At 46.8% G+C, this 25,312-nt stretch overlaps 1 protein-coding gene across 2 annotated transcripts; it reads right to left on the reverse strand.

Annotated features, from left to right (window-relative positions):
- Positions 1 to 4,923: 4,923 nt before the first annotated feature.
- Dad1 (defender against cell death 1) lies at positions 4,924 to 25,258 on the reverse strand. 2 transcript variants are annotated; one of them, XR_443034.4, is made up of 4 exons: positions 25,048 to 25,258; positions 13,106 to 13,280; positions 5,501 to 5,539; positions 4,924 to 5,134 (listed from the first exon to the last, which is right to left on the reverse strand). XR_443034.4 is itself a non-coding variant. In XM_006988473.4 (3 exons), exons 1-2 carry the CDS (start codon positions 25,256 to 25,258, stop codon positions 13,150 to 13,152), a joined length of 342 nt encoding a protein of 113 aa, XP_006988535.1. In that variant the 3' UTR covers positions 4,924 to 5,134; positions 13,106 to 13,149. The 2 variants fall into 2 exon arrangements, 1 of the variants encoding a protein (XP_006988535.1); XM_006988473.4 differs by lacking the exon at positions 5,501 to 5,539.
- Positions 25,259 to 25,312: the final 54 nt, after the last annotated feature.

Below are 25,312 nucleotides of genomic sequence, written 5' to 3' on the forward strand. Positions count from 1 at the left end.
TCTGTACAAAGGCACCTATTGTCAACCCTGGTGACCTGAGTTTGACCCCAGCACCTACATGGTGGAAGGAAAGATGTCCCCTCACACACCCGCAGACATGCACGCATGCACACATGCACGTATGCACACACACATACAGACAGACAGAAAGAAAACCGCACCATGAGAACGCAGAGAACAGCGGTCACGGGGTGGCCAGCACAGCCGATCCATCTACAAAACAATACACCTGAGCCTGAGGACATCTGGGGGGCGGGGGGGGGGGGGGGGGGGGGTGTCCAGGACCAGAGGAACAGTCGGCTTTCCTAGAAATGTAAAACACCGGGAAGTGTCATCAACGGCTGCCCAAACAAGAGCTGAACAAGATTGGAGGGATGGCCCAGTGGTTAAGAGCACTGGCTGCTCTTCCAGAGGACCCGGGTTCAATTCCCAGCACCCACCCAATGGCAGCCCCTAATTGCCTGTACCTCCAGTTTCAGGGGACCTAACACTTTCACAGGAACAAAATACAAATGTGCTTAAATTATTAAAAAATTAACATGCTAACAAATAAACATGCACACACAGAGGGAGGAAACCACACAGGCCCCACCCCTTGACAAAGAATGCCGGGTAACTAAGGAACACTGAGAGGGGAACAAGGCTTCCCCAGGAAAGACCCCCCCCCATTGGCTGTCCAATACCGGTGGTCACAGTCCTGGAATCACATACGTATACATATACGTACGTGTGTGTGTGTGTGTGTGTGTGTGTGTGTGTGTGTGTGTGTGTATACACAACAATTAAAGAAAAAGAGGCCAGAGGGATGGGGTACATGGGAAGGGTCGGAGGGAGAAAAGGGACAGGGGAAAAATGATACAATATTTTAATTTTTTAATTTATAACAAGATCTTTAAAATTGTTTTTAAAAATTAAAAACAAACAAAAACTACGGCTGTCGGGATGGCACAGGGCATAAAGTTGCTCGTCTCCAAGCCTGATGACCGATTTCCACCCTGCATTGTAGAAGAAAACCAGTTCTGCAAGCTGTTGACACACACACACACACACACACACACACGCACACGCACACGCACACGCACACGCACATGCCAGAACAGGTCTCCTGATGAGACTTCTCTGCTCCCACCGGCAAGCAAGGTGCTTGGCAAGAGCCGGTAGGCTGGACATGCTCCTGGGGAGAAAAGCAGGACGTCAGTTCTCAGCAGCTCTGCTCATCTCCATGAGAACCGACATACTTGTAGAGCAGGGACACGACGTGCCCACCCCCGTGCTCATCCAAAAGCCTAAGGGAAATGCTTTGCGTCAGAAAGAAATAAGATTCCCATCCTAACACTGGCAAACCAAGACTCCATTTCCCCATTCAGAAAAATGAGGCTACCATCCTCATGGGATTCTAGGACCTCGTGGGGTCACGGAACTTACACAGCAGATGGGCACGGGCACTTAATACCATGCCAGACACACACGGGCTCCGTGTTGGCTCCCTCACGCCCAGACAGCAAGGCTGGTTCTTATCTTTATTGCCCCGGGCCTACTGAGCAGAGCCCAGGTGCCTCGTTAATTATTGACAGCATTTTAGAGGCAGAGAGAGGGCTCACTAAGGTTCAAAAACCAGTATGCGGCGGCACACAGGCTCAGTTCAGCACTTCAGATCACGCCAGCATAGCCACAACCCTGGACTGCCCACGTTACGCCAAAGAGTTCTGTGTGCACTCGGATCTGTAGATTCAAAATTAAGCAAGTAAAATATTTTTGTCTGGTCTGACATAAGATTTCTTCTGTTGTGTTTGTTTTTCTTTTTCACTCAAGTCCCTATTCAAGGAAAAAGATCACACACATCCAAGGAAAACTCATTTTTATGTTCTTTTAAAAATTAGCCATAGTTGCCGGGCGGTGGTGGCGCACGCCTTTAATCCCAGCACTCGGGAGGCAGAGCCAGGCGGATCGCTGTGAGTTCGAGGCCAGCCTGGTCTACCAAGTGAGTTCCAGGAAAGGCGCAAAGCTACACAGAGAAACCCTGTCTCGAAAAACCAAAAAAAAAAAAAAAAAAAAAAAAAATTAGCCATAGTCTTGCACTGCCTAGTTTTTATGTCAATTTGATCCAGTTAGAGTCATCTGGGTAGAGAGGACCTCAACTGAGAAAATGCCCCCTTCAGCTTGGCCAGCGGGCCAGCCTGTGGGGCATTTTCATTAAAATTGATGAGGGGGAAGTCCAACCCATTGTAGGTGGCGCCACCCTGGGGCGGGTTGGTCCTGCTCTATAAGAAAGGCATAGGAGCAAGCCAGTCGGCAGCTCGCCTCCCTGGCCTCGGCATCAGCTCCTGCCCCGACTGATGGACTACAAGCTGTAAACTGACATAAACCCTTTCCTTGCCAAGTTGTTGTTTGCTTGTTTGTTTGTTTGTTTGTTTGTTTGTTTTGGTCATGGTGTTTTATCAACCAACAGAACCCTTAAAGTCACGGGGCACTCAAATAGTCTAGACTTGCAGAGCCCAGGGCCACAACCCACCAGGATCACAGTGAGCATGGAAAGCTCCCGGGTGCTGGAAACTAGCCGAGGCTAGCTTGCTGAGACTCCCATACCAGGGAACACACCTCTCTAACTCCCCCAAGTATTTTCCAACCATCATAACGAAAGTGTTTTGTAGCCCCAGATTACAGGATGCGATCAAAGAGCAAAGGGTATAGGCTGCTGTGAGGGGAACCAGGAGAGCCATTTCCATGGTGGGGACAGGAAGTGTGTAGGCAGGAGGTGCAAAGGGCTGTGCTTCCTCTCACGGCAGAGAGCAAAGGACAATGTACAGTGGTTGTGGTGAATGGCCTGCAGCCCCACAGAAAGAACACAGGAAATGAAAAATAAACCACCCCACAGAGCTGCTGTGAGCTAGAAGCAGCAGGAAACAGGAGGACATCCCTCCGTCCATACAACGGGACTCAATGCACCTGCTCTGGCCTGAGTCAGCAAAACAAAACCCTCAGGATGCCGAGCTGTGGGGAAGGAGGAACAGGGCATTTCCCTAACAAAGGAGAAACCCACTGCCAACCTTCCTGTGCACACGGGATTGGGACCCGCAGAGCAAGCTAATAAGCCGACGACGGCAACCAAGTAACCGATAGTGCATTTTCAAATTTGAACTCCAAAAGCAAGCTGCAGAGCTTTGTACTGTCGAAACGGGAGACACACACACACACCAGGGATGTGTCGCCGTCAAGGCTGATTTGGGAACACCACAACCCCTGAGACAAACGCAAATCTGGTACTTGGGAGCTCAGTACCTGTCCCACGTGGCTCTAAATCATTGTGAGAAATGCAAGCCTGCGTGCGTATTAAAGGCAGAGTTATTACTCATTCCCAGCTGACTCGTTTTCTTGAAATCTGAAGACTTTTCTTATTTGAAATACCTATTTATCAAACTAAACTAAACTAAAAATCATCTGGCTCTCCTGGTAAAGCTACATGATGTCTGTGCATGAGTGTCAGGCACACTGGACCTCTTAAGTCACCGAGAATTTCTCCCCGTGGTGGTAAGCCCTGGCCTACAGAACCACTGCCAGTCTTGGTCATTAGATTGAACCCAGCCATCCCTAAAAAGCTTGCCCACCCTGTGTAGAACCTCTCTCAATCTTGGATGTCTAGTTAAGCAGAGGGCTAATAAAGAATGGAGGCCAACTTCGTCAAGCCCCCAAGTAATTTCAAGATACACCCAAAGCTGGAAATCACTGCTCAGACCGACGCATCTCAAGCTTCCATGTGCACACCAATCACCTGGGACCTTGTTAAAACACAAAGCTTTGCTTCTGCGCTCGGGGGCAAGGCCTGGGAGTTTCCTTTCTAAATAGCTCCTGAGTGACGTCAAAACTACTAACGAGTGAGGACCCATGGAAGAGCAACCCTCCTAAGCTGGCCGCACCTTCAAGTCACCTAGGTAACTGCAGTTAGACCCCCCAAAGACTGCCTGGATCCAGTGGGACCCAGCCAGTGGCGCTGAGTTCCCCAGGCTAGGCTGGTGTGCAGCCCACGGCAGGACCTCAGCAGCACAGCTCATCTGCTAAGCAGCTAGCGTGGAGCTCCGCAGAGCTGCTCCGCATTTGGCCAACTTGAGGCTCCTGAGATGGACGCAGAGCTCACTTGATACCCAATGCCTAGACTTCAGCCACCAGACTTATAGTCTAAGCAAGCTTTGTCCTTAATGAGCTCTTTTGTTGTCTCAGATTTTACTAAGACCCGTGATCTCAAGCACAAATCTGAGCTTCATTTCTTCACCTCCTTAATGAGGACTGGGACCTCTGAAGACAACTGCATGGGGAATGAGACTTGCGGGGAGCTTTGGAAAACACGAGATGCGAATCAACATACACGTGGGCATGCCACAGCCACACACCACAGTCAGACAGACACAGCCACACACCACAGACACACATTCTCTCATACACACAGTCACACAGACACACAACACACAGATACTTACCTGCCATCAAAGACACACACCCACACTCTTGAACACACACACACATACTTGGCACCCGGCTTATACCACCTGAGAGACGCATTTCACTCTTCCCAGAAGCACATGGAAACAGATGGACTGTGAAAGCACACACACACACACACACACACACACACACACACACACACACACACACACACAGTTCGGTTTCTGACAAAGTGCTTGGCGGTACAGTTCCAGACGACGACGGATTGGTAGAGGCCTGCCTGACCCGGCAAAGGACAGGCCTGCCATTCCCCAGGTTGTCAGCACTGTCTTTTGTCACTAACCTCGATGACAGCCACTTAATGAAGACAAAGGTGAAGGGTCACAGTTGTGAGTTATCAACACAGGGGAGCGTGTGAGCACACGGGGCTGCAGGGAACCGATCTTCACGAGTGTGAAAAGGAAAAATGGCAGTCAGAGGCACAGCAAGGAGCGGCAGAGAAACTGTTTAATTTGGAAAGTAAGGGTTACACTTGGGGAAGGCAGATGTCGTGTTAACAGACCGCACTGGGAAGCGGGTCTGGCAGGGCAAAGGGAGTTCTCTGGGCGCCCGTCTCATACCCGATCAGTCACAGTTAAGCACAATCTGAAGAATCAATGTTCAAGAACTCTTATCCAGGGGACGTCAAAGAGTGGACCTGAAAGACAGAAGCAGAGAGGTAAAACGTCCCGTCCCAAATGCTTCCACCGGAACTCCCAGCTGCGGCCCTCACCCCCAAGCATGAGACAATACTGCAGCCAGACTACAACCCCCGGAGTAAGGCCGACTGCTCTCACAAGCACTGTGGAGAGTAGTATCTACAAAGACAATGCTCACACCTAAAATCCAAGCTCACCAAAAACGGCAGCGGGCAAGGAGCAGGAGAAACCGGCCTGCAGCTCTGCAACTTAGCAATCCTCGTCTGCATCAGCCCTCACCGTCCTGCCCTCAGATTCCTCACAAGCGCTCACGTCCAGCTGGACCACAGCCTCAAGACAGAAGGTACGACCTCTCAAAAACTCACCAAGGGTCAGGGTCTTCAGAAGAAGTGACTCCGTGTTTCCTTAAAGAAAGTTACTTTGGGTAAATGGGGATGCCTGCGGAGGTGGCTGGGCTGATGCGTGGGTTGGGTGGACTTCTGATACTAACACTTGAACCTACGACGCTCGGCCAGTCCACGGGGAGGGCAGAGGGCTCGGGAGATAAAGTGTCTTTGCAGTAGGTTCCAGAAACCCCGATTCCTCCTTTTCCAGAGGAGATGTACTTAGCGAGTATTCAAACAGCAGAGGCCTCGGGATTCCTAAATGTTAGCTCAGTACAACTGGGCCAGTGGACAGCTCAGAAGAGCGCTTTCAATTGTTAGCAGAGCAAAGGCTATGGAAACCTGCCACAGAGCCTCCTCCCGATGGTCAGACACACAAAATGGAAGACACCAACTGAGAAAGGGAGCGGGAGACTCCACCTTTCACTCGGGTAGCAAACTGTACCATCTGCCCGGCCTGACCCGCAAGGTGAGATGCAGAGATGATGAAGAACACCATCTACAGAGGGGGATATGGTGACACCGAGCAGAGCCCCGTCCCGGGGATGAGCGTCCTCCCAGCACGCTCTCTACTCAGACACTATCTGGACAGCTGCATCAATCCTCTTTCCTTGGATTCTGATCACCCAATTAAAACAGAAACTGGGGGCGATATAAATCAAAGACCACTGTGCAAAACTCCCAAGAGCAGAGTTCAGTCTGAATCTCTAATGTTACAAGGCCCAGACCGTAACTTCTAAAAATGAAGGACACTCCAGAAATCAATAAACAGGCTGATCCTCTCGTTTTAGAAATGGCAAACTAGAACTTGATAGCTTGGAAAGTTTATCCAGAGCTCTGCTCTCCAACCGAGTAGTCTTACTGACATTCAGTTGAAAGAAGGTGAAATTATGGGTTGTGCTGGGGATACAGTTCAGTCGGCTGAGTACTTATGTGGCATGCACGAAACCCTGGGTTTCATTCATGAAACCAGGCACGGTGGCACCTGTCTATAATCCCAGTTGGGAAGTGGAGACAGGATCAGAAGTTCAAGGTCTTCCTTGGCTATATATTGAGTTCAAGGATAGTCAAGGATTCAGAAAAGTTTGTCTAAAAAAAAATAAAACGTAAGGATATTAAAATTTAGTTCCTTGGTAAGCCACTGACTAGTGGCTACTGTTGTAGGTAGTGCAGACCCAGAACAAGATGCCAGTGTAGGGTCAGCCCTGACTGGATGAAGTCAATCAAGTCTCCCAGTCTGCATTTCCGTACAGCTCTCCTGTACCACAGTAACAATGCCTGACTTTGCAGAAACACCTAAGGTTCTGTGTTTATCTCTTCTTATGAACGTCTCTTCAATTTTCCCATTTAAAAAAGAAAGCAAGTGTAATATTTTAACAAACACAATCTAACAGGAAATATATATACTATATATGTATATATACCAAAACCATATATGTAATATATGGTATACGTGTCTAATAATATTGTTATATATATAAGTAAACATACATATCATATATGTAATATATTATAACAATATATATCATGTTATGATATTATTTAAATGTTCTTGAAAACAGAGAAACATAGTGTTCATGAAAACATGGTGGCCCCAAGCGTCCACTACGGCGTGCCCACCCAGTCACTTACTACCAAGGACTAAAGTCAACTGAAATTCACCAAGGCTGTTTCCTTGGGTATAATGCAGAAGCGTGGCTCTCTGTCTCCCTACCACAGGGCAGGCAAGAAAACTGTATGCACTGATGTAAAGGTGCATAAGGAAGATACATGAAGCCTAAAAATGTGGGACTGTGGTAGCAAGAGAACATCTTATAGATGGTCGCTTCTGTAACACTGGATGTTTTATTTTGAACAATCCTACTTTAATGTTCCACCTTCGGTGACCAGACAGTGGGAATATGAATAAAAAGCAACAAGTGGAGAGAGAGACAGAGAGAGAGACATAGAGACAAAGAGAGACAGAGACAAAGAGAGACAGAGAGCGCAAAGCCCAATGGAGTCCACAAAACACAGTGGCCATCATAAACAACATTAATGAACAGTAACCGCTGAAAGAAACTGTGATGAAGGCCAAGCAAGCCCCTCACTGCACAGGCAGGGAAACTGAGGCCTGTCATCAGCCTTAAGGTCCCCTTCTCAGGAACCCGGGAGCAGATCAAGATCAGGGCAGGAGCAAGAGTGGACAATTTTAAAGCAATGTGACAAATGTGGGATGTGCAAGGTGTGCACTGTGGACCTGAGAGTCCAGGAAGCAGGTCCTGTGCAGCCCAGTGGGGACAGTGACTTAGGGCAGGAGTCGCCAGGGGATGAGGACAGGAACAGAAGTCTTAGCATGGATCTGCATGAGCCGGGTACAGTGGTGACCTCCTGTAGTCCCACACGCAGGAGGCAAGGAGCAGATCATGAGTTCAAGGGTAGCCTTGGCCACAGAGCAAGACTGTCTCAAATAAAACCAAAAATAAATTTAAAATAATTTAAAAATAGGGCCGATGAGATGGATTAGTGGGTAAAGACACCTGCTAAGCCCAACAACCTGAGTTCCAGCCCCAGGGGCCATGTGGTGGAAAGAAAGGAACGGTTCCCATAGGTTGTCCTCTAACCACGTGCCACGGCTGCACACATCCACAGACACAGACACACACACACACACAGCCACACATCCACAGACACCCCCCACACACACAGGCACGCATCCACAGACACACTCACACCCACATGCACACATCCACATCCACACACACACACACACACATGCACACATCCACATCCACACACACACACCCCCAAATATGCACACACGGAGACACACACACACCTCCACACATGCACACATCCACAGACACATCCACACACATCCACATCCACAGACACACACACACACCCCACACATGCACACATCCACAGACACAGACACACACCTCCACACGCATAAATCTAACTACATCTGACTCTCTCTCCATCTAAAAAAACCAACTAGAAGAATTCAGCCACCAATTAAAAGTCAATCAATGTTTTTAGCTATTAAGATTAATCATAAAGAATTAACCTCCCTTTCCAGCCCGGAGAGGCTAAGGTACTAAGAAAAGGTTACAGGACCCACTCATCAACTACAAAATTAAAGGTTGTTGCCAGCAGGAACTCACTGCTGGAGGCAATAAAGGGTCCAGAAAAAAGGCAGCTGACAAGAGGGAAATCCTGTGAACACACCCCTGGGGTGGTGCAGAGGATTCCTAGCTCAACACTGCCCACTGCTGGCCAGGATGTAAAGCAACCCCTGGTGAGCAATTCAGCTCCCCTGAGCCTCTGCTGCCCTCCTATGACTGGAAAGGAACTAGCTTTTGTTGGTCCACCAGAATATAACTCACATGCGTTGTAATACCCTCAGCAAAGGAAGCGTGCATCCACTAGGTGGCAGCAGAGCTTAGAGGGTAACATCTAGGCTGGTGGGTAACCCAGGCTGCAGCAGATGGTTCCACTCCCATGGGGGTGTAGGCAGCACTAAATGGACTGGGGTGGGTAACTGGGCAGGGCTTGATACTAACGGACACAAACCCACACATACATACACACATATACATAATTAAAAATAAAAATATTTTAAAAATTAAAAAAGGAATCTGAAATTGGGTCTGGGAAATGCTTATACTTGTAATCCCAGCATGTGGGAGGCAGAGGGCGGAGGATCAGGAGTACAAAGTCATCCTTCAGTACATGCGTGTTTGAAGTGACCTTGGACTATAAGGGACCCTGTCTAAAGCCAAAAGCAACAAAAGATTTCTCACAAGGCTCTCTGGATCTCTCAGTACCTGACCTACAAACGGGAATGGCGAGGTCATCTTTCTGGGGCTACTGGAAAATAAAATGGCATTGCACCAACACTCACAACAACATCCAGGGGGACCCCATCTGCTCCTCCCCAGCTCCCCTGAACCACACTGATTTTTACAGCTCAGTGCCATTTTCTTCGATCTGCCCTTTCATGTTGGCTGAATGTCACCTTCAAATTCATTAAAAATCAGTTACATTGTAGATTTAAATGTGCAGCTCTCAACTGGAAAATAAGAACCTTAGGCAGAACATGAGGATCTAGCTCAAAAACGTGCTGCCCTGTAACCCCGCACTTCAGCTCCTAGGAAGACGGAAGTCACTCCCACAGTGCTCCTAAGTGTTTTCTCAGAGCATGGAGCGGTTGTTTTCCTTTTCCTTTGTTATCCTACCTTCCCAGTTACTCTAACTACTGAGACCTCACTTGGAAACTATGTTTAACATGTTTGGCATCACGAGCTAAACTAAAACCATATATAGCTGGGACAAATGGATGTGGGGAGCAGGGTGTGTATGTCAATGGAAGATCTCCGGAAAACGTGCTGGGCCGTCCCCCAGAAGAGCATCTCCCACCTCTCCTATGAGGCTATGCTCTCCAGTGACTGAACACTGCAATCTGGGGTTGGAAGATTGCGCAGACTCTGAGCCCACGATTCCCAGCAGAGCAGGCGGCCCTGGGCTGTGACCATGATGTGCGCTGCACGGGTTCTGCTGAGCCTGCTTTCTGCCTGTCTTGTCATAATTCTGAAATACTGAGTTCTTGGGAGCCAAGTCCTCCCCCAATCATGACAGCGCCAGAAATAATTTTCCATGATCTGCTACCTTTCTGAGCCTTGAGAACACCCTTGAAATGTGTTCTGTCCCTTCCTAAAAACATACCGTAACTCATCTAGAAAACACCTTCACAAATCTAGTGAGGCAATCAGAAGACACAGCTGTTCCAACATCTCTCCAGAAGGCCGAAGACTCACACCTAGTATTGGTCCACATCGGAGGTGGTCCACATCGGAGGCGGTCCACATCGGAGGCTCCATTTTCTAGCTACACTCAAGGCATCCAATGGCAACGTTAACTGGTAAGAGCTGTGATCCTCTCATCAGCTCCTTCTCCCAGGCACACACACTCACCCCTTCCTCAGTCTCACAGCATTTTGTCTGATCTCTGGTAACACTCTAATCACGTTATGTTCTAACTATATGTTTATAGGTCTTTACCTTACCTAAGACAGGGCCCCGTGTAGTTCAGGCTGACTCCAACTGGAATGCAGCTGAGGATGAACCTGAATTTCTAATCCTCCTGCCTTAGCCTCCTGAGTGCTGGGACGACAGGCATGTACCACTATGTCTAGTATGTGCAATGCTGGTACTGAACCCAGGGCACACTACCAAATGAAATACAATCCCAGTGTGGTGCTTTGAAAGAAAATGGCCCCCAGAGGCTCACAGGGAGTGGCATATTAGGTGTGGCCTTGTAGGAAGTGTGTCACTGGGGGGTGGGCTTTGAGGTCTCAGAAGCTCAAACCAGGTCTTGATGCTCACGCTCAGCTTCTTCTCCAGCACCATGTCTGCCTGCACACTGCCATGACAATAATGACTAAACCTCTGAAACTATAAGCCAGTCCTAATTAAATGTTTTCCTTTGTAAGAGTTACTGTAGTCATGGTGTCTCTTCACAGCAACAGAAACCCCAACTAGGACACCAGCTTTATTTCTTTTGTTTTGTTTTGTGTTTTTTGGTTTTTCGAGACAGGGTTTCTCTGTGTAGCTTTGCGCCTTTCCTGGGACTCACTTGGTAGCCCAGGCTGGCCTTGAACTCACAGAGATCCGCCTAGCTCTGCCTCCCCAGTACTGGGATTAAAGACATGTGCCACCACCACCCAGCTCGTTTCTTTTGTTTTTGTTCACACTTTTTGAGATTTAGGTCTCGACTGTTCACTTTCAAAGGCATTTTCCTTTCCTTTGTATTCCAAACAGGCACTGATTGACTAGGGATGAAGGAAGGATGGAGAGCAGGTCAGGTCTCTGAGGACTGAAACTGTATTAGGATGGTTAGGATAAAGTGGTTCTCAAATGTTTTCAGGGACTAAAGCATCGCAAGATGTTACCACTCCCGAAAGTCAAAGTTTTACCTGAACAAACAATTGTTCTGAAGGTGAATTTACTGCCATTACATGGGAATGACTAGTTCCTGCTAGAGCGAAATGCAGTGACTGTCACATCACTGCGTGTGCTCGGCCATGTGTCACTCTGCTGCTTCTTGTGTGAGTTCTGATGCTTTCAGTACAAAAACACAGGTTCCCATGTAGTGACGTAAAGAGGTTGGTCCTAAAATCTTTTCCCCCAAAAGGTTATTTTCTAAGGTTCTCTTCTCCAACCACCAAGAAACAACAGGGTTAACGCTACGGCGCACAGACATTCATCAGTGAGTTGCACAAGCACTAGGCCAAAGCATCAGCAGACGGAGACTACTCTATAACCACATAACTGCGACCGGGGAAGTTACTGGACGCTTCCGGCTCGTTTTCTCACATCAAAGGAACAACACTGATATGTGTATGGAAAAAAAAAAAAATCCATGTACTTATTACACTCGGCTTCAGAGCTGTGCTGGTTTGAATGAGAACGGTCACAGGCCCGTATGTTCAAATGCTTCCATCCAGTAGGTGGAACTGTTTGAGAAGGATTAGGGGGTGTGGCCTTGTTAGAGGAGGTGTGTCACTGAGAGTGGACATTGAGGTTCAAAAGCTCACCCCATTCCCAGTTAGCTCTCTGCTTCATGCTTGTGGCAAGATGCAAGCTCTCAGCTACTGCTCCAGTGCCTGTCTGCCTGCCTGCCTGCTGCCCTGCTCCCTACCATTACAGTCATGGACTCTAACCCTTTGCCACCATGAATACCACTTTCTTCTACAAGTTGCCTTTGCCATGCTGTCTTATCCCAGCAACAGGAAAGTAACTAAGACAAGAGGAGCGGGTGGAGAGGAGGTCATACAACCTATGAAGGAGGGGGGGCAGAGAAGGCTTTCAGTTCTACAAGAGGGATCTAGGCTCACCTCTGTTTCTCTATCAGAATTCTGTAAAGTTTGTTTGGGGGGCAGGAATGGCTTCAGTGCCCAACAAGGGATGTAGCAAAAGCACCAAATGCTAATGGTCTGGTTCCAAATCTTCTCCCAAGTTAATCAACTTTATCATTTAAGTTTGGGACACATGTTAGTGAGTACCAACTGTCACTCATTCACACTACTCTGAATGCCTATCAGGTAACAATGGCTACATTTAACATCAATAACAATCAAAATTGGAAAAAAACTTCAAGAACAAATCTAAAAGCAAACCCTGCAATTTATTGTTCTTCAAAAATCTTTGGGTGCCCACCTGTAATCCCAGCAGCAGGACGCTGAGGCAGGAGGCTTGTAAGTTTGAGATTGGCCTGGGCTACATACAGAAACCCTGTCTAAAACAACAAAAATAAAAGTTTTAAATTTTGAGTTAATTTCTTTCGTAAGTTACTAGTAAAATTCATTGTATCCAGTTCAGGCAAACACTTATGTTCTGTACCTTAATGATCTGCAGACACGAAGAATATGACTGTTGAGAACAACAGGCTGATGGTCATGCTGATAAAACCAACTTTGGGCCTCCTGGAAATTCTGCAAACACCTCACAGCACTATGGGAACTCATCCACTAGCAGCAGAACCAGCCCCACCTAATTCCACTGCTAAGATCAACACATCGGGACACGGGCTGTGACTGTCACTTACATTCTGCCCGTCTCCAACTCCACATCGAAGGGAACGGGAGCAGGTCAGCCAACAAAGTTCATGACGACAAGGTGCAGGATGGTGCTGGCAAAGAGGAAATCAGCAAAGGCTCGCTCTGGAGAGATGCCTTGGAAATCCGCCTTGTTCTGGGGGTTGATCTGTATTCTCAGGCACACTGGGTAAGAAACAAAACACAAAAGTCACTATCTAGAAGTATAAAACAAACGATTTCTAATGAATATACAACTACATCCCATGATGAAAATTCTCCTCTAACAAAATGAATGCACACATACACCCAAGAGGCATGCACAGGAATGATGCCTACAGTGTGCACCAAGCTAGAAACATTTAGTGTCTATTCACAGCACAGAGGATAAATTATAGTGCATGCAAACAAAGAAATACTATATGGCAGTGAAAAGGAACGTCTGTCTGCTGGACACAAGCTGAATGAATTTCGTGATATGTTGGGCACCACAATCCAGACATAAAGAGTACATGCTAGATGATTCCATACATACAGAACCTTAAAACTAGACAGAACAGCCAGGTGTGGTGGCACACATCTGTAACCCCAGAACTTGGAGGGGTGAAGGAAAGGAGAACTGCCACAAGTCTGAGACCAGTCTGGGCTACATAGTCAAAACCCCGTCTCAAAAAAGCAAAGTAACAACAAATTAACAAACTAGGCAAAGTAAGTCAAGACAGTGGTTTTCATCTTTCACGGACAGAGAGGAACCCTGTATGGTATGACAATGTTCTCTCTCTTGATCTAGGAGGTAGTTAAATCAGAGAATTTAAAAACTCATCCCAAGCTAGGTAATGTTTCAGCACACCCATAACTCCAGCACTTCCAAGGCAGATGGAGGATGGGATCCACTCAACGTCACCCTCCACTCCATAGCAAGTTCAAGGTAAACCTGAGCTATGTAAGACAACTGTCTCAAGAAACTAAAACTAAAAACAGGGCTGTGAGATAGCTTACTGTTGAAGGCATTCGCCAACAAGCCCGGTAAGCATGCATTCGTACATACAATAAATAAAAACTGCAAAACTAAAGAGAAAGTATACCAAATTATATATTTTTACTTTTTTGTTGTTGTTGTTTTTTGTTTGTTTTTGTTTTCTTGAGACAGAGGTTTTTTTGTGTAGCCTTGGCTGTCCTGGAGCTCACTCTGTAGACCAGGCTGGCCTTGAACTCTCAGCCTCTTGAGTGCTGGGACTGAAGGCGTGTACCACCACTGCCTGGCTCACTTTTGCAATTTTAACTATTATTTATTAAAGGGAAAAATGATACCTCAGAGTTATGCTAAAACTAAGCTTATTCACTAATATATCTCCCCCAACCCTAAGAACTCTCTTAATCTAGTGATTTAAAGATGTCTAGTTATGTCTACCCAGGGCTATAGATACAGTAGTAACAAAAGTTGAGCTGAATGACAACCCTATGAAATACTAAGCATTTTCTACAAGATGCATGCATAATACACAGCAGAGATTAGAAATACAGACCTCGTACTGCAGACAACTATCTTTGATAGAGTTCTAGTGGCTGCTTATCCATCACAGAAGCAGCAGCAGATCTAACACACAGGACTCCTGACAGTGATCTCTCCTGCCACACTTCTGTATCCCTGAAGTCTCTAAGCAGGCAGCAGCCAATCACCCAGACATGAAAAGAAGCTCTAGGGGTCTTATCTGCTCAAATACCTTTATTGCTGCGATAAATAATCACACCTGCTTCAGGCTAGCAGCCACTCCAGCATTAACAAAGAAGAACCCACTCAAAGGAGAGAATGATCAGACTAGTGCTCCAGAGTTCATCACCATAGCAACAATTTCTATCACTCTAGGCACAGAAACACCACGGAAGTGCACTGATCTTGAAGGACGCTGACTGGAATAAGGGAACCACTTAAAACCTTGCCATGAAAGGTCAGTTAAACCACCTTTTGGGGAAAACAACTAGCAATACTACTTAATATTTAAAATGCTTTTATCTTTTGACTAATGAATGTTTCTTACAAAACATAATATGTTTGTAAATTTGAAAGAAAAAAGAAAAAAAGGAAATGGTCCAAATATCATCAAAGGGAATACTTATACTACAGACCTGCAATGAAACCCTATGCAATTATTCAGAATGAGGTCAATTCTCTACACATTGACAATAAAGCTATCCACTTTCACAGAATGAAAAGAAGCCAAAAGCAATGACTCGGTCCAGGTCTCTTTTTGCATGTGTCTGTGGTGTTGTATGTTCGTGTATGCATGTGTGTAAGGGTAGGTGCACACATACATGTGTGGAGACCAGCGATTAAATTCAGGAGTCTTCCTCATTCACACCCCACCTAATTTTTTTTTAATATTGATTTTCATCGTGTGTGTGTGTGTGTGTGTGTGTGTGTGTGTGTGTGTGTGTGTGTGTGTATGCTGTCTCTGTATGACCTGTGTATATGGGCGCTCCTGGAAGCCAGAAGAGGGCAATGGATTCCCTGGAGCTGAAGTTACAGGCAGCTGTGAGTCCTGAATATAGGTCCTGAGAACCAAACTGAGATCCCCTGGAAGAGCAGGAAGTGAGCTTAACCACTGAGCCACCCCTCCAGTCCACCCACTTTATCTTTTGAGGCCGGATTTCTCACTGAAGCTGAAACTCATAGGTTCATCTGGGTTTGTTGGCCAATGAGCTTCAAGGGTCTGCCTGTCTTTCCTCTCCCCAGCTTGGGCTGCAGACATGGCCTTCTTTTTCCCGAACTCAAGCCCTCAGGCTTCTGCAGCAACTGCTCGGCCTCGGGCCCCATCTGCTCCTCTAAAACTTTAACTTTCATGTATAATAATTATGCTCATATCTTTATTTTATATATAAGTATTCGATTACTTGCTTGCACTCTAACAAAAACTCTAGAGAAAAAGATACAGAACTATGAACAGCAATGGGATAGAAAATGAGCCAGTGTTTGTTAACTGGAAGGGAACAAGAGAAAAGCTCTATGAAGGTGGACACAGCCATGGGCTGATGCCAACCCTAAAATGACCAGAATAACTCAAATGCAGTAGTGCACAAATCAACCCCAAAGCATTCAACATACCTCACAGGTCAAGACCAAAACCCCATTTTTGAAAAAAAAAAAAAAAAATGTTTACTCTATGTGTATGGGTGTTTTGCCTACATATATATACATGCATCACATGTCTGCCTGGTGCCCAAGGAGGTTAGTAGACAGCATTAGATCCCCCAGAACTGGAGTCACATGAATGGTTGTAAGCCACATATAGGTGCTGAGAATTGAACCTGGGTCCTCCAGAAGAGCAGCCAGTGCCCTTAACTGCTGAACCATCTCTCTACCCCTCCCAACACCCCATTTGATGCATAAAATGCCTATTTCAGCAGAGGGGTTTTTGCCAACATGACATAAAGTAGAGCTGGCTGTGAGAGGAGAAGCTCAGCTGGGGAACTGCCTCCACCAGAAGAGCCTCTGGGCATGGTTTGGGGGCACTTTCTTTCCTTTTCATTTTATTTTATTTATCAGGTGTTTTGTCTGCATGTATGTCTGTGCACCATTTGTGTGCCTGGTACCCTAGTCGGCTAGAAGAGTACGTCAGACCCTCTAGAAGTGGAGTTACAGACAGCTGTGAATAGCCATGTGGGTGCTAGGAATTGAACCTGCATCCTCTGGAAAGCAATCAGTGCTCTTAACTGATGAGCCGTCTCTCCAGTATTTTCTTAATTGATGACTGACATGTGTGGGAGCCCGTTCTGGGGTTCCTTGTGGCGTTACCCAGCAGGTCCGAATAGAGGATGATCAGGACCACGGGCCTGAGTGCAGGTGTCTGAGATGGTCTGCACTTGGCTGTGCTGGGGGAGGAGGTCTTTTGCTCCACCCCCTTGGCATCTCTATAAAAACCCTGGGCCAGAGACAATCGGGGCCCGTTGGAATAGGTTCCAGGCCCTCTCGAGGCTATCCTTTATTTTCTATCTGTTTATCTCCGCAAGATTCTCCGCTATAAATCCTTCTATCTAATATTTCCTGCTGATCGCACTCAAGAAAACTCTGGGAAGCTGTGGGGGTGGTGGGTAAACGCCCCACAGACATGGGAGAGCCAGCCCATTGTAGACAACGCTACTCCCAGGCAGGTGGTCCTGGGTTGTATAAGGAAACATGCTGAGCAAGCCATGGAGAGCAAGCCAGTAAGCAGCATTCCTCCGTGGTCTTTGCTTCAGTCTCTACTCCATGTTCCTGCTTTGCCTTCTCTTGATGATGAGCTGTAACATGTAAACCAAATAAGCCCTTTCCTCCCCACATCCCTATTGGTCACAGTGTCCAAGAAGTGGAGGGAGGCGGGTGTGCTGGAAGGGGCCTCCAAGAAGAACCTGGGAAGTTTTCTAAAGGATACTTAGCATGTCCAGGGTTAGATAAGCTGCCCCATGAGAACTACAACCCCTCCAGAACCTGTTACTCATAAACACGTCACATTCCCCAGCTGCTCTGGACACGAGAAAGGGAAAGAAACATGCTTGCTTAAAACATGCTTGCTCCAGAAATGCGCCTTCAGCGTCTGTCTCCCTGAGCACCTCCAAAGATGGAAATGACTCCTCCTGAGGCAGCCTGTTCCCTTTCAGCAGCTCTAGTTCATCATCCTTAAATACTCGTTCGTTCAGCAAAATATTTATCAAGCATCATTCTGGATGCTGGGAATGTGGCACAGAGCCAGAGAGACGGGAGTCTGGCTCCCAAGGAACTTACAGTCTGTGGAGACAAACCAAGTGTTTCCAGAGACAAGTCAGCAAACAAACAAGAAAATTCTGGGCAGGGTACACACTGTGAAGAAAATGGAGCAGGATAGGGAGACTAGAACACCGTCTTTTAAAATGCTACTACTGTCCATGTCTGAAGCCATCCACGTAAAGATCCAGGACAGAGCAATCAAACAGTAAAAGCAGTTTCGACACGTCTAGACTAACAAGTCAGAGACAGCAGATGTCAGCGGCCAGGAGAGTCTCAACTTAAAGGGCGACGTAACGGCGCTGCAGGGTCCACGCAGCTGCGTGACATAAATGACTCACAGTCTTAAAGTTAGAACTGCAATGTGAAGAATGGTTTGTAGGACTGGAGATGATTGACTTCGGTACTGAAGAGTTCAGGGTTGGGGGGGTGAAAATCGGCAGAAATGAAAGACACAGAGACTTCCATATTCTGGAGACAACAAAAGCTTGCTGGTGAAATGGATGTGGGAGTCAAGAGAAATTCTGGGCTCAGAGAGACCTCCTAATATCTGGCTGCACAATCTACCCCAAGGTTGACACTGCACCCTGCTGGTGAAGAAGTTGATGGCTGGGCAGGGAAGGTTCTCTTTGAGATATATAAACTTGAGACAAGTTTAGATATGTCTTCAGACATCAAGAAGAAAAATGAAGTCAGGAACTGGATTTACTAACGTGAAACTCAGAGGACAAGCCCAAACTGAAAACATAAATAACGTGGTAACTGTACGCATACAGATGAACTTAAATTTGCCTATGGAAAGAAATGGAAAGTGAAACACCCAGCAGAGCAGAGAGGAAAAGACAGGAGGTGACAAGGAGCAAGGAGGAGACAGCCACAAGAGTGTGGAGAAGCAAGTGTTTCACCCAGAAAGAATGGGCCAACTGAGCTAAAAGCTGAACACTGAGCAGCGAGGTAAGCTGAGGCAGATGACCGCTCCATCTGGCAACATGGCAAGACCGTTGGAAGTGGTGGGGACAGACCACCAGGGGAGCACTGAGGAGTGAGTGGGGGAAAGGCAGAAACGGTGACTACTCTGTCAAGAAGTGCTACAACAACGGAAGAAACACAGGGTGGCCAGGAGTGCCTGGTCAAATGGAATTTTTGTTTGTTGTTTAAAACAGGGCCTCGGTTGGCCTAAAGCTCACTATGTAAGCCAGGCTGGCCTCAAATTCAGAGATCTCCTGCCTCAGCCTCCCGAGCACTAAGATTAAAATATGTACCACCATGCCTGGTTCAACTTCTTCAAATTAGACAACATCAGAGCACGTCTAAAAGAATGACCCAACAGAGAGGAAATCCATGACTCTGGGTGAAGGGTAACTGCAGAAGTCGCTCAGCCAGCAAGCGATGAGCTCCTGACTCGGGGGAGGGCTGGCGGCTGCATGAGAGGGGCCTGTCCACAGTGGGAAGCCGTGGACAGCACAGGCAGAGGAGCAGGCAGGTGCTGCGATTCGGTGGAAGATGAAGGGGCTCCTGGTTACCTTCACTGTGAGTGAAAAACTGAAACACAAGATGAACTGTGAAGACAGGCGAAGAAATGGAGAGAAGTTACAAAGCACACTTTAGGAAAGCGAACATACTAGGCAGGCACTGCAGGACCACTGGAAGGGCCGGGGAGCCTACCAGGCTCCCATCCTCACCAGTACCGTTTCCACAGTAACAGTAGGGACCGCATCCTCTGTGTTCCTCAGCCCTCAGCAGAGAGCCTGGCCAACAGTACTCGGTGTTCCATAAGTTAAGACACATGTCACAGTTTAACAGGATGCAGACGTGAAAGCATCTGCCCTTGCCTTCCAGGGGGCAGACAAGCACAAGAAATGCAGCCCAAGGGAAAAGTCCCATCTCTCTCCTTCCTGGGCCCCACTCCCCACAACACAGAGGGAAGCAAGGACACGAGAGGCTGGGTCTGCTGGGAGGGAGAGTCAGGAAAGGCTCTCCACAGGGAGGAAGCAGGTGAACTGAGAGATGTAAGATGTGAAGGAAGTTCTGAAGACGGTCAAATAAAGGTGCCAGAGCCCGACATCAGTGCTCATGGGGCGGCCTGTGACTCACCAACACTGGAGCATACAGAACAGACAGAGATGAAGAGAGGGGACCCATGAGGCCGGCTCCCAAAAGAGCCTATGTGTCATGAAAAAACAAACAAAACAAAAACTCTGCTTTGGGAGCCACAGACAAATGCGGGTAAGCAACACAATGAGGCTCACAAGTTAAATCAAGCTAAACGAGAGACCGGAGACTGCGCAGCCAGGAAGCAGCCTGAGGGACCGAGAATAAAAAAGTAGTGATGGACAGACAGATAGAGCACTTAGAAACAGGACAGTGAGCCATGAATTGGCAAGCTCCAATCTCCTGGACAGCAGCTAAGAGGAATCCACAGACGTTCCCTAAAGTAGCCAGACCCCAGTCCACATAAGCCAATGGCTCCCTTAGGACAAAAAACACTCTAGGTGTTGTCTCTCAAGTTCAAGCTCCTTTCAGATTTCTTAACTGGGAGCACTAAAACTTTATTTTGTAAATGTCTTCAATTTATTCTGTGTGTGTGTGTGTGTGTGTGTGTGTGTGTGTGTGTGTGTGTGTGTGCTGTTAAGTGTATGAATGTGGTATGTTCGTGTGGTGCATGTGTGCAGATGCACATGCCTGTATGTGTATACTTTCAGGGGCCAGAGGCCACTGGGTGTTACAGGCACACGTCGTCATGCCTGGCTTTTGACATGGTGCGGGAGAGCTGCTCTTCATGCCTGGAGCACGCTAACCTACTAAGCCATCTCTCCAGCTCCCAAACTCTTATTTTTTTCAAAAGGCAAACACTGTTTCCTAAGTCCGAGAACAGCAGGACCAAAGTTGTGAAGTGACTTAAAACAGTGACTCCAGACTACAGATGAGGCGAGGCGGTGGAGCGCTGGCCTAGTAAGCCTTCTTTTTAGGCACACTTATTTTAAGGACAGACTTAACTATTTCCCACTTCCCTCCCTAAATAGTACTGAAATGAGCAGACTTCAGTTAGGTAGAAAAGGAAACGAAGAAGGCTGCCAACACTGGAATGTTAACTTAGAAGCGACAGATGTCCCTCCTCGAGTGAGAGCTAACCGTAAGGTAAACAGTCAGCTGCAGAGAAGGAAACGGGAAAGGAAAATTACTGCCTCGGAGTCCTTTAAAAACCTACTATACTACACTATACTACACTGCTGAACTAGCTCATCCCAGTGCCAGTCACCTCAACCCCCTTCCTGAGACCCTGAGTAAGCCATGCCCAGCCAGGAGGAGACAGAAAACACCACTGTGTCTTATCAGGCTTTTAAAAGTTTGACGGCAGCATTCTAAACTGACTTAAAACATACGAACCAATTTCCAAAGAGCAAATGCGCAGATAAAAAAGGAATAACAGTCAAAAGAGTACAGAGAATCAAGCTAAAGAGCATCTTCCTCCGAGTCATACAGCTTACATCAACTTCAAGTCTGTCCTTAACTTCCAAAAAGGAACTGCTGCTAGATGCTGGTCTGTTCTTCACTTGTGATGTATTTAGTGAGTGTACACACACACTGCTCCTGGATGCTGGTCTGTTCACTTGTGATGTACTTAGTGAGTGTGCACACACTGCTGCCGGATGCTGGTCTGTCCACTTGTGATGTACTTAGTGAGTGTGCACACACTGCTGCTGGATGCTGGTCTGTTCTTGTGATGTACTAGTGTGAGTGTGCACACACACTGCTGCTGGATGCTGGTCTGTTCTTGTGATGTACTAGTGTGAGTGTGCACACACACTGCTGCTGGATGCTGGTCTGTTCTTGTGATGTACTAGTATGAGTGTACACACGCACTGCTGTCTGTTCTTGTGATGTACAGTGTAAGTGTGCACATGCACTGCTGCTAGATGGCTGGTCTGTTCTTGTGATGTACTAGTGTGAGTGTACACACGCACTGCTGCTGGATGGCTGGTCTGTTCTTGTGATGTACTTAGTGAGTGTACACATGTGGACATGAGAGGAAAACTGGCAGAGGTCAGTTCTCTCCTTCCATCATGCAGGTCCCATGGATCAAACTCAGTGGTTCTCAGGTTTGGTGACAAGTACCTTCACCCATGGAGACATCTCACCAGCCCATGATACCGTTTTTAGTTCTCAGATGATCGCCTACAGTAATAGATCTGACACCCAAAGCTCCAGCATTCAGCACCACTTGGTCCTTCAAAATCCTCCAATGTAATTTCCTAGAACCTCCCTTCACCAATCAAAATGCCCCCTCTATTCTCTTCCAATAAAACAAAAGAGAAAAGTTAAAAAAAAAAATCAAAACACAAACAAACAAAAACAACTTCAGCAGGTATAAGATTTCCTGTCTCAACAATATGAACAAAGGCCAAACATCCAAATTTCAAATTTTTCATTAAAACAAGTTACCAAGCAATGATCTGGGCTAGCAAAAGAGGTTGGATTTAGTAAACTTAACGCTGCCAAAAGAAACATGGCAGCCAGGCTGCTGGCACACGTCTTTAATCCCAGCACTCAGAAAGTGGAGGTATGGGGATCTCTGTGAGTTCAAGGTCAGCCTGATCAACAGTTCCAGCCAGCCAGGGCTACACACTGAAACCCTTTCCCAAAAATAGATGGCTGGGTGGGTGGATAAATGGATGGTGGATGGATGATGGATGGATGATGAATGAAAGGATGGATGGAGAATAATGAATGGATGGATGGATGGATGGATGGATGATAAATGGATGGATGGATGGATGGAGGATGGATAGATGGATTGATGATGGATGGATGAATAGATGATGGATGGATGGATGGAGGATGGATAGATGGATTGATGATGGATGGATGAATAATGATGGATAGATGATAGATGGATATGGATGGAGGATGATGGATGGATGGATTTGAGGATTAGCTCAGTGGCAAAATGCCCCTTAGTTGGGGGCGGGGGATGTAAATGATAACTTTCTGCAGCAACAATGAATTATCAAAAATCCTTTTTCTTTTTTTCTTGAACCCACTTTTCTTTCTCTCATTCTATTGCCTGTTACCTAAAAGATTTAGAAATCTCCTCACTACTGACACCAATCTCACTAATAATGTTCTCACTAATAATGATCTCACTATTAATAATGTCCTCACTACTAATAATGTTCTCATTACTAATGTCCTCACTACTAATAATGACCTCACTACTGACACTAGTCTCACTACTAACAGTGTTCTTTTGCTAAGCAATCTATTCAATAACAAGCCATATTACTCACACTGGAACCTGACAATTTTAGCCTTAACAGGCACAAAACAAGACTGGGAGCTGGAGAGATATCTGATTGGTATCTGTGCCTGCCTCAAAGCATAAGGACCTGATGGTTCAGATGCCCAGTACCCATGTAAAACCTGGTAGGGTGGCACTCACATCTGTAACTGTGGGTTGGAGAGAACAGGACGGAGACAGACAATTCACCACAGGAAGACACCCCGTCAAGCTCTTTGGCCAACCATATATGCACACATGCACACAGTCCAGTCTAGCCACTAAACACTGCTGCTCTGTGACCTCCACATATGCACACCTGTCCACAGGCATGTACTGACACTTCACAACACACTACATATACACACACAGACACCCACAAAAATATTTTTGAAAAGAAATATTTTTAAAAGACAATACTTAGCATAAGAAAAAGCCACCTGCAAAAAAAAGAAAAAAGAAATAAAGAAAGGAGAGAGAGAGAGAGAGAGAAAGAAAGAAAGAAAGAAAGAAAGAAAGAAAGAAAGAAAGAAAGAAAGAAAGAAAGAGAGAAAGAGAGAAAGAGAGAAAGAAAAGAAAATTAAAAAGTCAAACTCTCTGGCTTTTTCACACCAACCTAACTTTTCAGCAGATCATTCTTTTCTACGTAGTCCTGGGAAACCAATGTTACCCAGAGGCTCATGAAGATGGGGTAGCATCAGCAGAGGCATTTTTAAAATCAGCTTTTAGCACCCCCCAACAACGCCTCCCCCCCCCCCCCCCGTTCCTACACTTCCATAACCAGAGGCAAAAATAAAAAAATAAAAAAAAAAAATCAAAGGTTCTCAGCAAAGTTCTTTCTCCTGGTTGGTTAATAAAATCGTCGTGAAGTAAAGAGGTTTGTCAGGTCTGGCTGACGGTGCTAATATATCCTGATAGCTAGGGGTCAGCCTCGAGAAGCTGGACCAAAATCCAAAGACAGTGACTACTGAGCAAGCTAACTTCGCAGCTCTAGCTCTGGCTGGGGCCCGAGTCAGGATGTCCTGCGGCCTACCTAAGTTCTGAAAAGTAAAATTATCCCCAGGGTGCCTGAGCTCGCAATGCGAATGTGCACATGGGATGTGAGATCTGTGTTAAGGAGGTATCACTGTACATCAAGTGTCCAGACAAGTCCAGTGCTCTATTTTGTCTGTGTCCAAACCAGCTCTAATTCACTGACGGGGAAAAAAAGCAATAGCTAATAAACTCCCAAAACACTGCTGACCATAATACACTTGGTAGCTAACATTCCTGAGCCAAACCAGTTCCCAGTATTCACTCAATTCCACGGGGCAAAAAAGGTGAGACCAGATGAAATTCATAGAGGCAATCCTCATTAATCTGGAAGTCTACAAGATCATCAAATGCGGAAAGCCAGAAAGAAAAGCTAACACACAACTGTGTGAACAAAAATTGAGTTCAAGGACAATGAGAAAAACAGGGGAACATCGTCCACAAAAATAAGCGGGGGCAACTAATGAGCCAGCATCCACTGGATAGCGTCACAAGCAATCACCAATATTTATATCCCTATTCCTGCCTCCCCCGCTGGATGGAGAAGGGATTAGGCCAAGGTGACAGAAATGGCTCAGGGCTGACTTTTTCATTTAAGGGTCTAAAAACTTTAAACTTGTATTAGAGCAACATCAAAGTTGGAGTGGGATTTTTTTTCCCCCTTAGAGCAGTATTAATTGCGGTGGGTCACCAGAAGAGAGTTTCTTTACATCTTCAGTTCCAGCTCCTAGGCAGTTGTTTGGCACTGGAAACGTGACGTTTCTAAGCCTGCTTCCTGGATCCCAAGACAAGAAGTAGGCATGACTTCACAGGCGACGGCCATCTACAAACTACCAGAGGGTACTGTGAGGACGGAGCTGCGCGCCAAAGTGTGGAACGTTATTACCAGGACACAGAATCATTACCCGCGAGGATGAAGCTGCCCACGCAAGAGATGAAGCCGGAGAGGAACGAGTTGAAGGGGAAGGTGCCCACGAGGAGACAGTAGCCGAACTGCAGCGCCCCGGTCAGCAGTATATAAAGGAGATAGGCGTCCAGCAACTTCAGCCGCTGAGGAGTGGAGCTCAAGTACTCCTCCAGGAACCGCGAAATGACGGACACCACCGACGCCGACATGACGAACGCGGGACACTTCGGGTACCAGGCGGCCACCGGGATGCGGTTCGCGCG

This window comes from Peromyscus maniculatus, chromosome 9 (assembly GCF_049852395.1).
Source record: "Peromyscus maniculatus bairdii isolate BWxNUB_F1_BW_parent chromosome 9, HU_Pman_BW_mat_3.1, whole genome shotgun sequence".
Classification (NCBI taxonomy): Eukaryota; Metazoa; Chordata; class Mammalia; order Rodentia; family Cricetidae; genus Peromyscus; species Peromyscus maniculatus.